General features: G+C 38.0%; 1 protein-coding gene across 11 annotated transcripts in view; it reads left to right on the forward strand.

Moving 5' to 3' along the window:
• Positions 1–15,598, forward strand: part of Adgrg2 (adhesion G protein-coupled receptor G2) — a 113,370-nt gene that overhangs the window by 39,303 nt on the left and 58,469 nt on the right. For all 11 annotated transcript variants that reach the window (XM_078035070.1, XM_078035062.1, XM_078035065.1 and 8 more), the window contains one exon: positions 7,639–7,757. In XM_078035070.1, coding sequence (XP_077891196.1) covers positions 7,640–7,757 — 118 coding nt within the window. In that variant the 5' untranslated portion in view covers position 7,639. The remainder of the gene's footprint in view (positions 1–7,638; positions 7,758–15,598) is intronic.

The following is a 15,598-nucleotide window of genomic DNA, read 5'->3' on the forward strand; positions in this document are numbered from 1 at the left end:
TTGCTGTTCTTTTTCAAACTTCTTGAAAAGGACCTTAATTCATTAATTTTAAGCTTTCTCATTTTCTAGTATGTATATCTAAAATATTGAAGATCCCTCTGTCTTTAGCTCTATCCTACATGTTTTGATATACAGTGTTTTTATTATTGATGAGATCAAATGCTTTCTAATATACATTATGACTTCTTCTTTGACTTGTAAATTATCTATTAAATAACAAAGATAACTTTTTGATATTACAACTTAATTGTGTTGTGATCAGAGAACATGCTCCTTTCCTTTTTTCTAATTCTATAAAAAGTTTTGAGACTTCTTTGGCCTGTTTTTCATAAACGTTCTATGTGCACTTGAAACCACTCTGCAATTGTTGAATGAGAGGTTATATATATGGTCTTTAAGCAAGTTGATTAAATGTATTATTAAAATATTCTTTATCCTTAATGACTTTTTATTTGATTTTTACCAAATGCTGAAAGAGATGATTGTGAACTTATTCTATTTCTATATTTTCTCATTGTTGCTTTGTGTATATTGTGGCTATTTTATTGTGTTCACATATAAATTTTTTCTGTCTTCCTACTGAATTAAATCTTTTATGAATGAACCATTTTATTTTTAGGTACTGTTTTTTGCTTTAAAATATAATTTTTAATAAATACATTGTTTTAGTCAGCTTTTTGTCACCGACCAAGAGACTTGACAACAATAGCTTAGAGGAAAAAAAGTTTATTTTGGCTCATGGTCTCAGAGGTTCAGTCCATGATTGGTGGACTCTATAGCTCAGGGCCCTAATTGAGGCAGAAGGTCATCATGGAAGGATACTGCAAAGGAAAGCTCCTCATGATAGCCAGGAAGCAGAGAGTGCTTGAGTGCAAAGAGCCAGGGATAATATAATCCCCAAGGGCATGTCTTATTTACTTACTTCCTCAAGCTATACCCTACAATTACCTCACATTAATCCACTCAAGTTTTTAACCCATCAAGTGGATTAATCCACTGATTAACTCATTAATCTCAAAATGTAATCTATTAATTTCACCTCTGAACATTCCTGTGATGTCTCACACATGAGCTTTTGGGGTATACTTCATATCCAAACCATAACACATTACTTTTCTTTTGATTGGCATGGCATATCTTTTGCATCCTTTTGCTTTCAAACTTTATCATTAGGTTCCAGTTATGTCCTTGTAAATTGCACATAATTGGAGTTTGTACTTTTTTCTAGACTGATAATCTTTGCCTTTTAATGGAATCATTTAGTCCATTTATATTTAATGAATCATTGATGTGTTTGTGTTCATCTTCTATTTTTTCTAAACATTCTTTGTTTCTTTTTTTCCCCTTTCTTGCCTTCTATTAGATTGACAGAATATTTTAAAAATCATTTTTCCCTCTCCATCACTTAGAAAGTTCTATTGTTCTTAATACTTCCCCATTTCTATTCTTTAGTAGCCACTATTAGCAATTATAACATGTTGACAGTTGGGCATGATGGCATATATACCTGTAGTCCCAGCTACTCTGAAGGCTGAAGCAGGAGAATTGTTTGAGCCCAGGAGTTTATGGCTAGTCTGGGTAACATAGTGAGACCCAGTCTCAAAACAAACAAAAAAAAAAACCCCAAAAAACCAAAACAACAACAACAACAACAAAAAATCAGCATGCTACTCAACTTTTCAACATCTTTAGGTTCCTCTAGGATAATATAAAGTCTTTGGAAGACTTTGATTTTTAAATTTTATACTTTCATCTCTTTAATATGTGTAGTTTCTTTATTTTATGTGTGTGTATATTGTGTATGTATATAGTTGTCATATGTTTTTATTTTATCATGTTTCACTAATCCCTGCAAGATACTATTATTACTGTTTATTATATAGTCAAAAATTCATTTGGATATGCCATTATATAGTACTACCTTTAGATATGGGAAATTGGGGCCTCTGGGTTGTATATCATGATTTAGAGGTCCTCTCTCTGGCTGTTCTGTAGTTTCACCTGTCCCCAAAGGGTAAGAACTCTGTAGCACCAAGAAGACATGCCTGACTGGAGCCTGTCTCCTTCCTCCTCCAACTCTTGTTTGTAAGTCATACTGTGGGAACCTAGGACCCTTGAATTCCCTATGTAAACATTCTTAGCCCATTTCCAGGACCTGAGCAGGCCTCTTCCCATGCACAAACCATGCTGCAAGTATATGTACCTCTAGACCCCAAGGAATGACCAAGGGGTATGTGTTTGCAGGAGAAGGGGTTTGGATATATGGGCTTTGATGACCACATGCACACATACAAAGCCTCTTGCAATTTAATACAGCCTTAGTGAAAGAGGAAAAACAAACTGTACCTCTTTTTAAACTCTTGACCTGTATCTTACAAATGTTAGGGGTGGGCCTGGCTCTATGCTAATTACTATCTTTGTTCTTTATTCTTTCTTGCATCTCAGATCTTATATCTTCTGCCTGAATACATCTTTTAGAATCAATTTCAATGAAGATTTGCAGGTAGAAAACAACATCATAGTTTTCTTTTTGTCTGAAAATGTCTTCACTTTGCTCTCATTCTTGAAAAGTATTTTAACTGGGAGTAGAATTCTAGGTCAGTAGTTATTTTCTCTTACAACATTGCAGATAATATTCCATTGTTTTCTAGCTCTCATTGTCGCTTCTGAGAAGACAGCTGTTAGTCTAACAGTTGCTCCTTTGAAAGTTAACTGTCTTGTTTCTCTACTTTCAGGATTTTCTTTCTTTTTTCTTCAATTTCTTTCTTTTTTGTTTTTTTCTTTTTCAATTTCGCTATGACATCTCTAGGTATAGATCTCTTTTTATTTATTTATTATAATTGAGATTATTTGAGCTCCTTGACCCTGTGAATTGGTGTTTTTCACTGTTTTGGGGTCATTTTGTCATTATCATTTCAAACATTAACTCTTCCTCATCCTCTCCTCCTTGAATTTTATTCAAATATATGTCAGTCTTTGAATTCTATTTATGTATTTTCTCCATGCCTCTGAATTTTTCTCTGATATTTCATGTCTGAAACTCAAAAGTTTTTCTCCATGGGCCCCTACCTTTAGGTATAAGTGGCTTCACTGCTCATGTTATCTCCCTGGCTTTCAGCTTTATCTTCAACTTTGGCCTGACAATTCCTTTCTATCTCATCAGCTCTTTGCTATAGTTAAGAAAATGCTTCTAATCTTTTATGAATGATTTTTAATTGTCTTCAGCAAAAGGTTTTATCTAAATAACCTAACCCGAGTTACTCCTAAAACACCAAAGACATTTTTTCTGTTTTTATTCCTGATATATTTGCTATATCAAGTTCTTTTAGCAGAATTTAAATAGAAATTTAATTGTGCTTTTATACACAGCTTCCTGGTTCTTCCCCACTCCCTGACTTCTTTGATAGGTGAACAATCTAAATCGATTGCTTTTTCACTTTTTGTTCTTGCTTTGTCCACACCGAGAACCTCTTAGTGCCTCCCTTTTTTAATTTCCTCATATTCTAGTCTTGTTAGCCAACACTAATGACTCAATGTAAATATCTCAAAGGCATAGAGATTTCTAGAAGACTTAATGAACAATCATACCTCTTGTTACTTAGGTTAAAAATATTGATCATTGCATATATCATAGCAACTATGATATAATCAAATATGGCAGTTAACCAGAGATAACAGAGAATAACCTTCACCCAGACCTGCCCTACAATAGCATCAAGCTATTTGCCCTCTTTTAAATCTTACTCTTATTTTTAATAATTCTATGTCTTTATAAAGATAGATTAATCATTTATTGTCATTAAAGGTTGTACCAAGAGTTACATTTTAAAAATATGACAGTGATACTGTTTAATGTAATTGAAGAGCTATAGAACAATTTCTTGGAGTGGTTTAAGCAGGTGCATGGCATATAGTCATGTAGCTTATGCATTGTGCAACCCTAGAGGTTGCCATTTACATCAAGGTACAACCTAAAGGAAGCCTTAGACTAAGATGAATTTGGGCTCATTTTTAGTGAGTTGATTGTCTAGTGTCAAGGTCTAAATTTTACTGGTTAAATGCTAGCAAGTTATTTTCTCTATAATTGATGCTATCTTACTAGTCATTCTTAATACCTTAAAATTTTGCTGAGAACTGGTAGCTATTCAGGTCATTTCTGTTGATGACCCAGATAATATTGAGCTAACCTATATTATGCCAGAGGATGAGGAAATATTCCAGTTGAAAAAATAAAAATGACTTATATAAGCATTTGAAAATCTATAGATATTTCTCTTTGATCAATGATCCCACAGACCTGTGACTTAGCAGGACATTCTCAGTTTATGTAGAAGTCAATAGTAGCTACATTATTTAAAATACCATAAAACTTCTATTAGCAAATATATTTTTAGCCTTGAGGAAACATAGTTCAGACATGACAATGGAAGCAGTCTCTTCAGGGGCTCTCAGGAACTAGTAAGTTCTTGATCCATATTCTCTTTTCAAGATGATTGCTGGGATCATTCTTCATTCTAGCTTTTCTTACCCTCCCCTGGGAGTTGAGTACCTTCCCTCTTCAGTATAAAGGCATGGTTTATTTTGATCAGAGGCCCAAGTCACAGTACATAATAACCAGTCACTGTGTACACTAACTTAACTTTGACCATATCTTGTATACCACTTAGCCCTGCCCTAAGAGTTGGCAAAGGTCAGGAATGAGTTTGTAGAAATTTTGAAATTCTATAATAGAATTTTGAATTTGTTGATTCATTTTATCTGATGGACCCAAAACTTACTTACAAAGAGACAAATTCTCAGGAGGCTGGTATTGTGGTCTAGTAGAAAGTATAGACTCACCAAATAGCCAAATGACCTTGACTCATCTTCAGGAGCATACTGGGCCTCTTTGTTCATCTGTAGAATGAGGGTTTGAGGCTAGGTAGATTCTGAGTTCCATTCCAGAATAAACTGCCCTTATGTTCTTCCTAGAGATAAACTTAGATACATGTGCGTTAAATCTTCTAAGTCAACTCTACCAATTCTAGACAGAGTAGAACCTAAGGCATTTGCATAGGACAGTGTTTTTGTAGCACTTTAGTTCACTAAATAATTACTTTTTAAAAGAGTAGTGCTTTTAGAGGTGGAACAGGGTTCAGAAACTTTAAAAACATATTTATTTCCAAACTTTCAGTTGGAACTTCCTTAAATATACATATAATGTCTAATTCATTGAATTTTACAAACTGAACATGCTCGTCTAACCAGCACACAGAATATTATCTGTACCTCGGAAGTCCTCTCTCCTGGTGTCCACTTTTATGATTATTACTACCCTCTTCCTTCCAAGGATAACTGCTCTCCTGACTTCCCTATTGATTAGTTTTGTCTGCTTTTGTTTCGCATATGAATGGAATCATGGTACATTATGCATTCTTTAATGTGAGGTTTCCTTGGCTGACATTATACATCTGAGACTCATCAATATTGTTGTGTGTAGCTGTAGCAAACACATTTTTTCTTCAGATAGACTGATACATCTTTGCACAACTGTATTGACATTCTCATTTGAGAGACTCATTTGAGAAGATCAATAATATGCCATTATGAACAGAGGATAAAAAAATGCTCAAGAGAAGAAACAAATGAGAGGCATTTTATAATTTATTAACACATTGTATTAATATATAATACAATTTATTAATTTTAAAAATGCAAATCCTCTTTTGAAGGAGAAGGATTCACCTCCTGGTCTAAAATGTTATCATGCCATGTCGAAGAAAGAATCACTCTCCCAGTACTGGTTATGGCTACTAGATGACAAGAGTCTCAGAGAGTGCCAGCTTTACCTTGAAACCGAGAAACTGTAGTTTATTTATCCCCCTCTTTCTCTGCCCTCATCACCTTAATCCTTGTGCTATATGACCCTGCACATGCTGGGTGCAAAATAAAGATTTGCTGAATGAATGAATGAATGAAGAATATAGCTAACATTTATAGGGCATTCACAATGCCAGCCACTGTGCAAAGATCTTTTGTTTACTCATTGTTTTAGTCAGCTTTCTTGTTGCTGTCACCAAAAGATCTGACAATAACAATTTTAGAGGAAGAAAAGTTTATTTGGGACTCACAGTTTCAAAGATCTCTTGTCTATAGATGGACGACTCCATTGCTCTGGGCCCAAGGTAAAGCAGAGCATCATGGAGGAAGGATATGGTGAAGCAAAGCAGCTAAGAACATAGCACCAAGGAAAAAGAGAAAGAGAGAGAGAGAGAGAGAGAGATTGATTGATTCCCACGGTAAAGGGTCTCATAACCCAATCATTTTCCCTCTAAATTTTCTTTCATTGTTTCACACATGAGCTTTTGGGGGACACCTAATATCTAAACCATAACACTCATCACAGCAATACTATAATGTTGATGCTGTTATCACAATTTGCTAAATGGGTAATTTGACCATTGGAAATTACTTGCCCAGAGTCATTCACGTTATGTTTCAGAGCTGGATCCTTTCAACTCATGCTCTTTAGTCTTCACCACTGTGTATGCATACTCTGCCTCAGGCTTACAGAAGCTGCCTTGGTGGCTGGATTGATGGGTACTCTTGGCCAGTAGGGTAGCCAAAAACACAGCCTGGTCTGTTGCAGCCCCTTCCCCTCTGGCTGTGTGGGAGTGTGTTCATTGGGCTCTAACTGCCTCCCTGCTTGTGCCTGAGCTGAAGAGTGCATTGCAATTTCCCAGCTGGCTTCTTCCTCCCTGAGCATCCATGGCATGACAGGTGCTGACTGCCTATCATGGGTTTTGTTGGTCAACTCCTTCACCTGAGCAGAATAGAAGTAGTCTTAGCATTTGCAGTGCCCACCTCCACTACATGTAATTCTTCTAGTTACCCTGTTCAGTCCTCACATCTCATCTGGTATATGTCAACTCTCAGTAGATTCATTGAATGAACAAATAAGTGAATGGTAAGTGAAAGGTAAATTCAATTCTGATATAAACTTTGTTTTTTAAAAAAGATTGACTCATGGACTATTAAAAATGCAAGCAGTGACAATAAGATGCAATAAAGAGGAACCACAAAGTACCTGGCCTTTTACAGTATTAAGACATAAGTAGGGTAGATTATTTAGAAGATTCTGTGAATCCTTCTGATTTTAGTATAATCTTAACCAGCCTTTATATGGTGGTAATAATTATATACATACTATTTTAGTTTTAAGTTTCTTCTGATATTTTGAACGTGTTGGTATTTTCTTTTCTTTCTTTTTTAAAATATTTTTTAGTTATTGATGTACCTTTTTAATTTATTTACATGTGATTCTGAGGATCGAACCCAGTGCCTCATACATGCTAGGCAAGTGTTCTGCCATTGAGCCACAACCCCAGCCCCTGTGTTGGTATTTTCCATAGATCTTCATGGACTACCTTGCTAATCATTTTGAATATAATGTTCTACTTTGTGACTTTTCCTTAATCAAAACATGGGCTTTGCTTTTTAATGGCTGGTGCTCACCTGGCATTGCTGATTTTCTGGACTCATAGTACTAAAAGGAATCAGCATGGCAGGTTGCCTTGGTTGAGGAATGACCTTTTGGGTATTGCTGTGTTGTGATTACGGCAGCTGTGACAATCTGTTGTCCCTCTTCTTTTATTTCAGGATGTTTTTTTCTGGTGGGCAGTGTGGTCATGTTGGCAGACCTGAAGAAGTTTTACTGACATTCAAGATATTCCTTGTCATCATTTGTCTTCATGTTGTTCTGGTTACATCCCTGGAAGGTAAGGTGTCTGTTTTTCTTTTCTTTTTTCCTCTGTTTATTTGTGTGTGTGTAGGGGGTGTTGTTATTTAGGATTATTTTTTCACTATGGTAAAATATATACAACATATTTACCATTTTAACCATTTCTAAGTGTACAGCCATTGGCTTTAAGTACAATCATGATTTTGTGCAGACATCACCACTATCCATTCCTGGAACATTTCACCATTAAACAGTAACTCCGCATCCCCCAATCTCTATTCTTTTTGTTTCTATGAATTTGCCTATTCTGGGTACTTCATAAGTATAAATATAGTAATATTTATCCTTTTCAGTTCAATTTACTTCAGTTGGCATAATGTTTTCAAGGTTCATCTATGTTTTAGCTTATTCAACAGAATTTCATTCCTTTTTAAAGTTGAATAATATCCCATTGAGTGTATGTGCCACAACTTATTTATCCATTCATACATTGATGAACATTCGGGTTGTTTCCTTCTTTTGGCTATTGTGAACAATGCTGCTATGAAGATGGGTATACAAATAACTATTTGAGTCCCTTCTTTCAGTTCTTTGGGGTATTTACCTAGGAGTAGACTTGCAGGGTCATATGGTAATTCTCTGTTTAACTTTTTGAGAAACTACCAATCTCTTTTACAGTGGCTGTGCCATTTAACATTCCCATAAATGAAGCACAAGGATTCTAGTTTCTCCACATCCTTGGCAACACTTGTTATTTTCTTTTGTTTTGATGATAGGTATGAAGTGGCATCTCATTGTGGTTTTGATTTGCTTTTCCTTAGTGATCAGTGATGTCAGCATCTTTTCATGTGCTTATTGGCCATTTGTATACCTTTGGAGAATTAGCTGTTTAAGACTTTTGCTCACTTTTTTAATTGGGTTATTGTTATTGTTGTTGCCTTTTAGGAGTTATTTATATACTCTACATATTAAATCCTGTGTAGGATATATGTTTGGCAAATATTTTCTCTCATTCTGTGGAGCATTTTGTCACTTTCTTATAGTATAATTTCATGGATAAAAGTTTTGGTTTTATTTCTTTTTTGTGGTACCAGGGATTGAACCCAGGGGCACTTTACCACTGAGGTACATCCTCAACCCTTTTTATTTTTTATTTTGAGACAGGGTCTCTAAATTGCCTTGGCTGGCCTTGAACTTGCTATTCTCCTGCCTAAGCCTTGCAAGTCACTGGGATTATAGGTGTGAACCACCATGTCTTGAAAAAGTGTTTAATTTTGATAAAGTCCATTGTATCTATTTTTACTTTGATTGTTTATAGGTTGGTGTCATACCTAAAAAATTCATTGTCAAATCCAATGTCAGGAAGATTTTCCCATTTTCTTCTAAGACCTTAGTTCTTGCATTTTGGTCCCTTGATCTATTTAGAGTTAAATTTTATATATGATGTAAGAATCCAATTTCATTCTTGTTCCTTTGGATATCCAGTTTTCCCAGCACCATTTGTTGAAAAGACTGTCTTTTCCTTTCGAATGGTATTGGTGTCTTTGTCCAAAGTCAATTGACCAAATGTGTTAGCATTTATTTCTGACATTTATTCTATTTTATTTTGTGGTAAGTTGGTATTGAACCCAGGGACACTCTACCACTGAGTCACAATCCCCCACCTCCTTTATTTTTTATTTTGAGACAAGGATTACAAATTCAAGGACCAACCTCAGCAACTTAGGTTGCTGAGTTGGCCTTGAGTTTGTAATCCTGGGGCCTCTGCCTCCTGAGTTTCTGGGATTACAGGCATGTACCATTGTACCCAACCTCATGTTTATTTGTTTTTAAAAGTATTTACTTGAAGGAATTTCCATATGGAAATTTAAAGGCGTCAGAAAACTAGCTAAATGAAGCAGCACAGTATTTTTAGAAAAGGGGATCTTTAGAAGCTTATGAAACAAGGAGAAAGATACCTGAGGAAGGCTGCATAAAGGCCAGCAATAGGGCTGTGATTTCTGTGGGTATACTGCCAAAAGAACACCGGGCTATGCAAATGTAAAGAATACTCATTAGGAGGCTGAGGATATAGCTCAGCTGGTAGAGTGCTTGCCTCGCATGCACAAGACCCTGAGTTCAATTTCCAGAACCACAAAAAAAAAAAAAAGGAAAGAAAGAAAGAAAAGGAAAATAATACTGATTAAGAGTGAGATTAGGAAATGAATGTTACTTAAGAAGACACTATTAGCCAGTGTGGTGGCTCATCCCTGGAATCCCAGTGGCTCAGGAGGCTGAGGCAGGAGGATTGCAAGTTCAAAGCTAGCGTCAGCAACTTAGTGAGACCTTGTCTCTAAATAAAATATAAAAAGGGCTGAGGATGTGGCTAAGCACCTCTGGGTTCAATCCCTGGTACCCCCCTCCCCCCCCAAAAAAGACATTATTTAAGACAGGTAAATATGTTTCTTATTCAGAAGAAGGTGGTAGGACCAAAGAACCTTTGTTGGATAAAACAAAAATCTACTGACTGCAAACTGTAGCAACATAAATAAACAAAACACATGTACCAATATACATACTTGCAAGCAAATTAAATGGAAAACTTTCCAGCAAGCTAAAGCACAATGGGCAATCTTTCACAAAGTAGGCACAAGGGCATGTTGTCAAGAAGACATATGCTTTAAAAAAATAAAATAAAAAATAAATTCAGTAGGTACTAAGGATTACAATGTGCCAGATCCCTGCTTTGCACTAACCCACTTTCCTAATCTTTTCAACCAGATTTGATCCTAGTCTTGCCTGTTTTTCAGAACAGGAAGCTGAGGCTCAAAAAGATAAGTAATTTGCCTAGGGTTGTTAGCCCTGGGAAGTAACAGAACTGGGATCTGAACCCAGGGGTCTAGCTCTAGATTTTGTGCTCAGAACCACACAATCAGGGTTGTTGAAACATATATCACTGAGCCCTTGTCCCAGGGTTTGTGACTTAGAAGGTCTCGGGTGGGATCTGAGAATTTACATCTCTACTAAACTCCCAGGTGATGCTGATGCAACTGGTCTAGGGACCACACTTTGAGAACCAGTTTATAGAACTGGTAGAAGATAAATACGGAGAGAAAATGCCTCCTGATATTCATGGTATATAAATTCTCTTGTGGCCATGCAACATCCACATAACTATGGTCACACACATCATCTCCTTGGAACATTAAAATATCATTGTCTGATTGGCAGGGCAAAAATCTTGTGTCCCCACATTATTGATAAGTAAATGTCCCCTCAGTGATCTTATTGGTTAGGAAGTGGCAGAGTTCATGAATGACGCCACATCTTCAGTCTCACTGTGGTGCTTTTTCCCCCACAGGGACAGATGAGGCAGGAAAGTGAAACACAGGAAAAATTCATCAAAATGAAAGCTGTCTGCTAGAAATAAGACTTTTGAAAATTTATATGTAAAAATGATAAAAATGAGCAGGTAAATAGGAAAGTACATAACTCTGAAGCAAACCTAAGTAGGGAGAAGCAGAGTGGTAGCTTAAGGCAGATGAATGAATGTATTTCTTACTCCAGCATTCTGCTTGTTAGTCAGCTTTCCATTACTGAAACAAAGTACCCGAGATGATCAACCTAAAAAGAGGAAAGGTTTATTTGGGCTCACGGTTTTGAAGGTTTCAGTCCATGGTCAATTGGCCCCATGGCTTTTGAGCCTGTGATGAGGCAGCACACCACAGCAAGGAGTGCAGGGTGGAAAAAGCCTGTTTATAAAAAGGAAGAGGAAAATATGGGTGTCTCAAAGTCCCCTTTGAGGACATACCCCCTATGACCTAAAACCTCCCCACCAGGTCCAGCCTCTTAAAGGTATCCACCAGCTTTCACTAGCACCAAGTTGGGGACCAAACTTTTTAACACATGGGCCTTTGGGGAACATTCCAGATATAAGCTATTGCACTGATGAATTGGTTTCTTAGAGTACTGGCTCTTAAAGTGTGGCCCCCAAACAAGTAATATCAGTATTACCTTGGAGCTTATTAAAAGTGCAGATTCTGGGGCCCATGCTAGACCTGCCAGATCTGAAATTCTGGGGAAGGGGCAGTATTCTGTGTTGTAACCAGTGCTCCAGGTATATTGATGCATGCTCGAGGGTAGAACCACTGGCTTAAAGAATTGACTTACAGCCTGCTGGTAGCCTGCCGGCAGCCTGCCAGAGCAGAAAACTAGTGAGATCTGGGGTTAGAACCCTTTCGCCCATGCCTTCTGCCTGCTATGTGTGTGATCTTGATTTGCCACTAATATAAGCCTCTGTTTCCTCATCTTTCCATCAGGGGAGCTATGATAAGGCTCAAAATACACGTTTTTATAAAAAGAAACTCATGAAAGCAAAGGTTTTTCTGAATTAAGTGTCTTGGAATCTCAAAAGGGCTAAATAGGAGTTTTTTATTCTCTCTCAGAACTCCCAGTAAGAGTATTATGTTATTTAATGGTCACAATGATTGCCAGCCACTGGTCTAAGCCCTTATAAAAAGATAACTTGTTTAAAGCTCATTCAATATCCCTTTGAAATAGACACTATAGTAGTTTGTTTCACAGATGAGGAAACTCTGCTATGCTAGACTTAGTTGCTTGCTGGTTTTTACATCTGTAGATTAAAAACAAAGATGGAATCCATAATTGTGAAAATCATGAATCTTGGTTCTGAATCACCCAGGTAGCTCAGGGCCACCATTTCCCTGAACAGCTTTGGACTGAGACCATTTCTTTTCAGTTCAGAATAGCTTGGGTCTGGTCTTTATGAAGGCCAAGGGGACTGACTTGATCAACACAGAGTTATCAATTGTATGGTAGCAATTGCCTGCTCTGGGCCCAGCAGCCCCAGATGCTGAGAGAACATCATCTCTGACTCCAGGGAATTTACACTGCAGGTGGAGGAACATGACTACAACACAGGTACAATACAACACAGGTACAAGTATAAGTATAGGTACAAGTATAAGTCCTAAAGCATGAATCCATGCTAAAGGACTCAAATATTTGGTTCTTGCCAAATCTGTGGATTTGTCTAGCTAAATGCTAAGACGCCCATAGCAGATGCTATTAGTGCCTTACCCATAACACTCCGAAGGTCACCTGCAGACTTTTCCTGTGGATATTGACTGCTTCATGTCTTCCTGACTGAGAATGATCTGTGTCCATGGGAGCAAACTTTTTTTTTTTTGATACTCTGGACTGAAATCAGGGGTATACCCAACTACTGAGGCACATCCCCAGTGCTATTTTGTATTTTATTTAGAGATAGGGTCTCACTGAGTTGTCCAGCGCCTCACTTTTGCTGAGGCTAGCTTTATACTAACCATCCTCCTGCCTCACCTCCCCAACCACTGGGATTACAGATATGTACCACTGTGCCCAGCTCCATGGGAGCATACTTGGCTTGTACATGGGACAAGCCAAAAGTGTCAAAACTCCTCAAAAGTGAGAAGTTAACACCTCAAAACAGTGAGGAATGGGAGTTGACATTTAAATGTATCCTCTTCCTTATCCCTTGGTGGGACTATGCTAAGGAGTATTGGATGTTGTCTGCCAGAGTTCCCTAGTTGTATTGTGTCCCAGTTATGCATAGGAGTAAGCTGTTTGTTAATGTACCCATTATTGGCTCTACTCTCTTCCCTGCTTTACTTAAGTATGCCCCCCACTTCCTGGGGTCATCTCCATTTGGAAACACACTCACCACCCAAGGTTCAGCCAGATTTCCTTACCTATATATAACTTGCTATGACTTCCTCAGAAGAATGAAATCTCTCTCCTGTTACTCTTTTCTTAATATGTATGTTTTTTTTTTTTTGAGAGAGAGAGAGAGAATTTTTTAATATTTATTTTTTAGTTTTTGGCGGATACAACATCTTTGTATGTGGTGCTGAGGATCGAACCCGGGCCACACGCATGCCAGGCGAGCGCGCTACCGCTTGTATGTTTTTTAATTGTTGATGGACCTTTATTTTATTCATTTATTCATATGAAGTGCTGAGGATTGAACCTAGTGCCTCACACATGCTAGGTAAGCACTCTACCACTGAACCACAACCCTAGCCCTCACCCCTTACTCTTTATCTTTTACCTGGTGATACTTGCCACTTTGGATTATGTTCATCATAGATTTCCTTTGCACCATGATTCCTTCAAGTCCATTGTCAGTGTGGCTGAGAAGGGAGAGTGCAGAGGTGGGGGTGGGGGTATGAACTGATGTGAGGAAAATTAATGAGTACTCTCAGCCTGCTCTGGGTCAGGCCCTTATAGTGCTTTATGAACATTATCTCATTTAATCTTCCCCCCAGTTCTTCACAGTGAATATTTTTCATGTCAGTTTACAGATAGAGTGTCAAAGAAATTAAGTCATTTGCCCAGAAGATTTGCCATCAGAATCTGTAGCCAGTACTATTCATACTCCACCTGGCTTCCCAGAGTACCCTCAGTAAGTGTCTGAAGATTGAGTGAACCTATCACTGAGGCACAGGTAGAAGGTGGAAAAGGAGCCCAAGGTAAGCCACTGGAGAATAGTCATTCCCCTGGCTCTTGGGGATCTGGGCTGCAAACATGGTAGCTTCATCCTGGGGATAACTCACTAGCTCATGTTAGCAGGGAGAGGTGGGCCTAATGCTCTTATTAGGCCACTGGCCAACAGAGAGAATTCTTAGACCTGAATACTTTCAATTGTCTAGTTTGGTGACAGTTGAGGCAATCATTCCCAGTCTACCAGAAGCCCAGTTGTCTTTGGCAGATAAGTATACTTACCTCTGGCCTCTAGCTTTCCCAGCCTGTGCCAATGCCTTTCTTTATTTTTCTTTCTTTTTTTTTCCCCCCTCTTTGGTCTTCGAAGGAGGTCTTCTTTTAGGTAAAACTATTCTATTTTCCAGAGGGTACGATGACATAATAGTGGAAGATGGTTATAATTTCATTCCTGCAGAATTGTCTTCCCCATTTGGAAACAATTACACATTTGAGCCAGTTTGGTGATCTCATAAACTATAATCCCCAACACACACACACACACACACACACACACACACACTCTCTCTCTCTCTCTCTCTCTCTCTCTCTCTCTCTCTCTCTCTCTCTCTCTAGGTCTTTTTGTGCTGCAAGTATTTCCAGTGATAATTTCCTCTCCAGTTCCCCTTCTCTAAGACCCCCTACTCTCTCATGCTTTGTTTCTTGGAGTCTATTCTTACTTGTGCAAAAGATGTTAGCACTGCAGGAGGTAGGCTCTATGCTTCTGAAAAACAAAAAAAAAAAAAACAAAAAAAACCACCCTTGTTTGACTTTGTCTCTTAACACCAAACCCAGTGCTGGTTTCCTTCCTCTGCCACAATATTCTACCTGTAAAACTGAGATTATAAATACTTACCATGTCATTGATATGATGCTCAGACAATCTCACAGCCTCCACACCTAGTCTCCACACCCAGGCATGAAGTCACTTCTGTTGAGCCCTGACTCTTTCCTGGCATGTGGAAATGGTGACAAGGAGATTAGTGATAGAGATTCTAGACAGATTGGGGGAGGAAACTGAAAGTTGACAACATCGTATCCCACTTTTCTCTTGGAACTGCTGGTAAGGACTCCTCACAGAGCAATTGTATAGATGAAGAATGGTAAGACAGTATGTTTAGGCAGAGAGAAAGCCAGAGACAGTGTTCCCTCTAATTTTCTCTTGGCTCTCATGTGCTAAGGTAGGGATTCTAAAGGGCCCTCATTTTCATAGTGGACAGCTGTGTTGAGAGCCAATGGTAAAGACAAGACTGAAAAGACTGTGGCATAAACAACCTAGACCGGGAGCCAGATAAAGAATGTGACAGACACAGTGTCTGTCAGTGGTGAGAGCTGAAGGGAGCTGGATCATCAAGAAAGGAA

This window comes from Ictidomys tridecemlineatus, chromosome X, assembly GCF_052094955.1.
Source record: "Ictidomys tridecemlineatus isolate mIctTri1 chromosome X, mIctTri1.hap1, whole genome shotgun sequence".
Lineage (NCBI taxonomy): Eukaryota > Metazoa > Chordata > Mammalia > Rodentia > Sciuridae > Ictidomys > Ictidomys tridecemlineatus.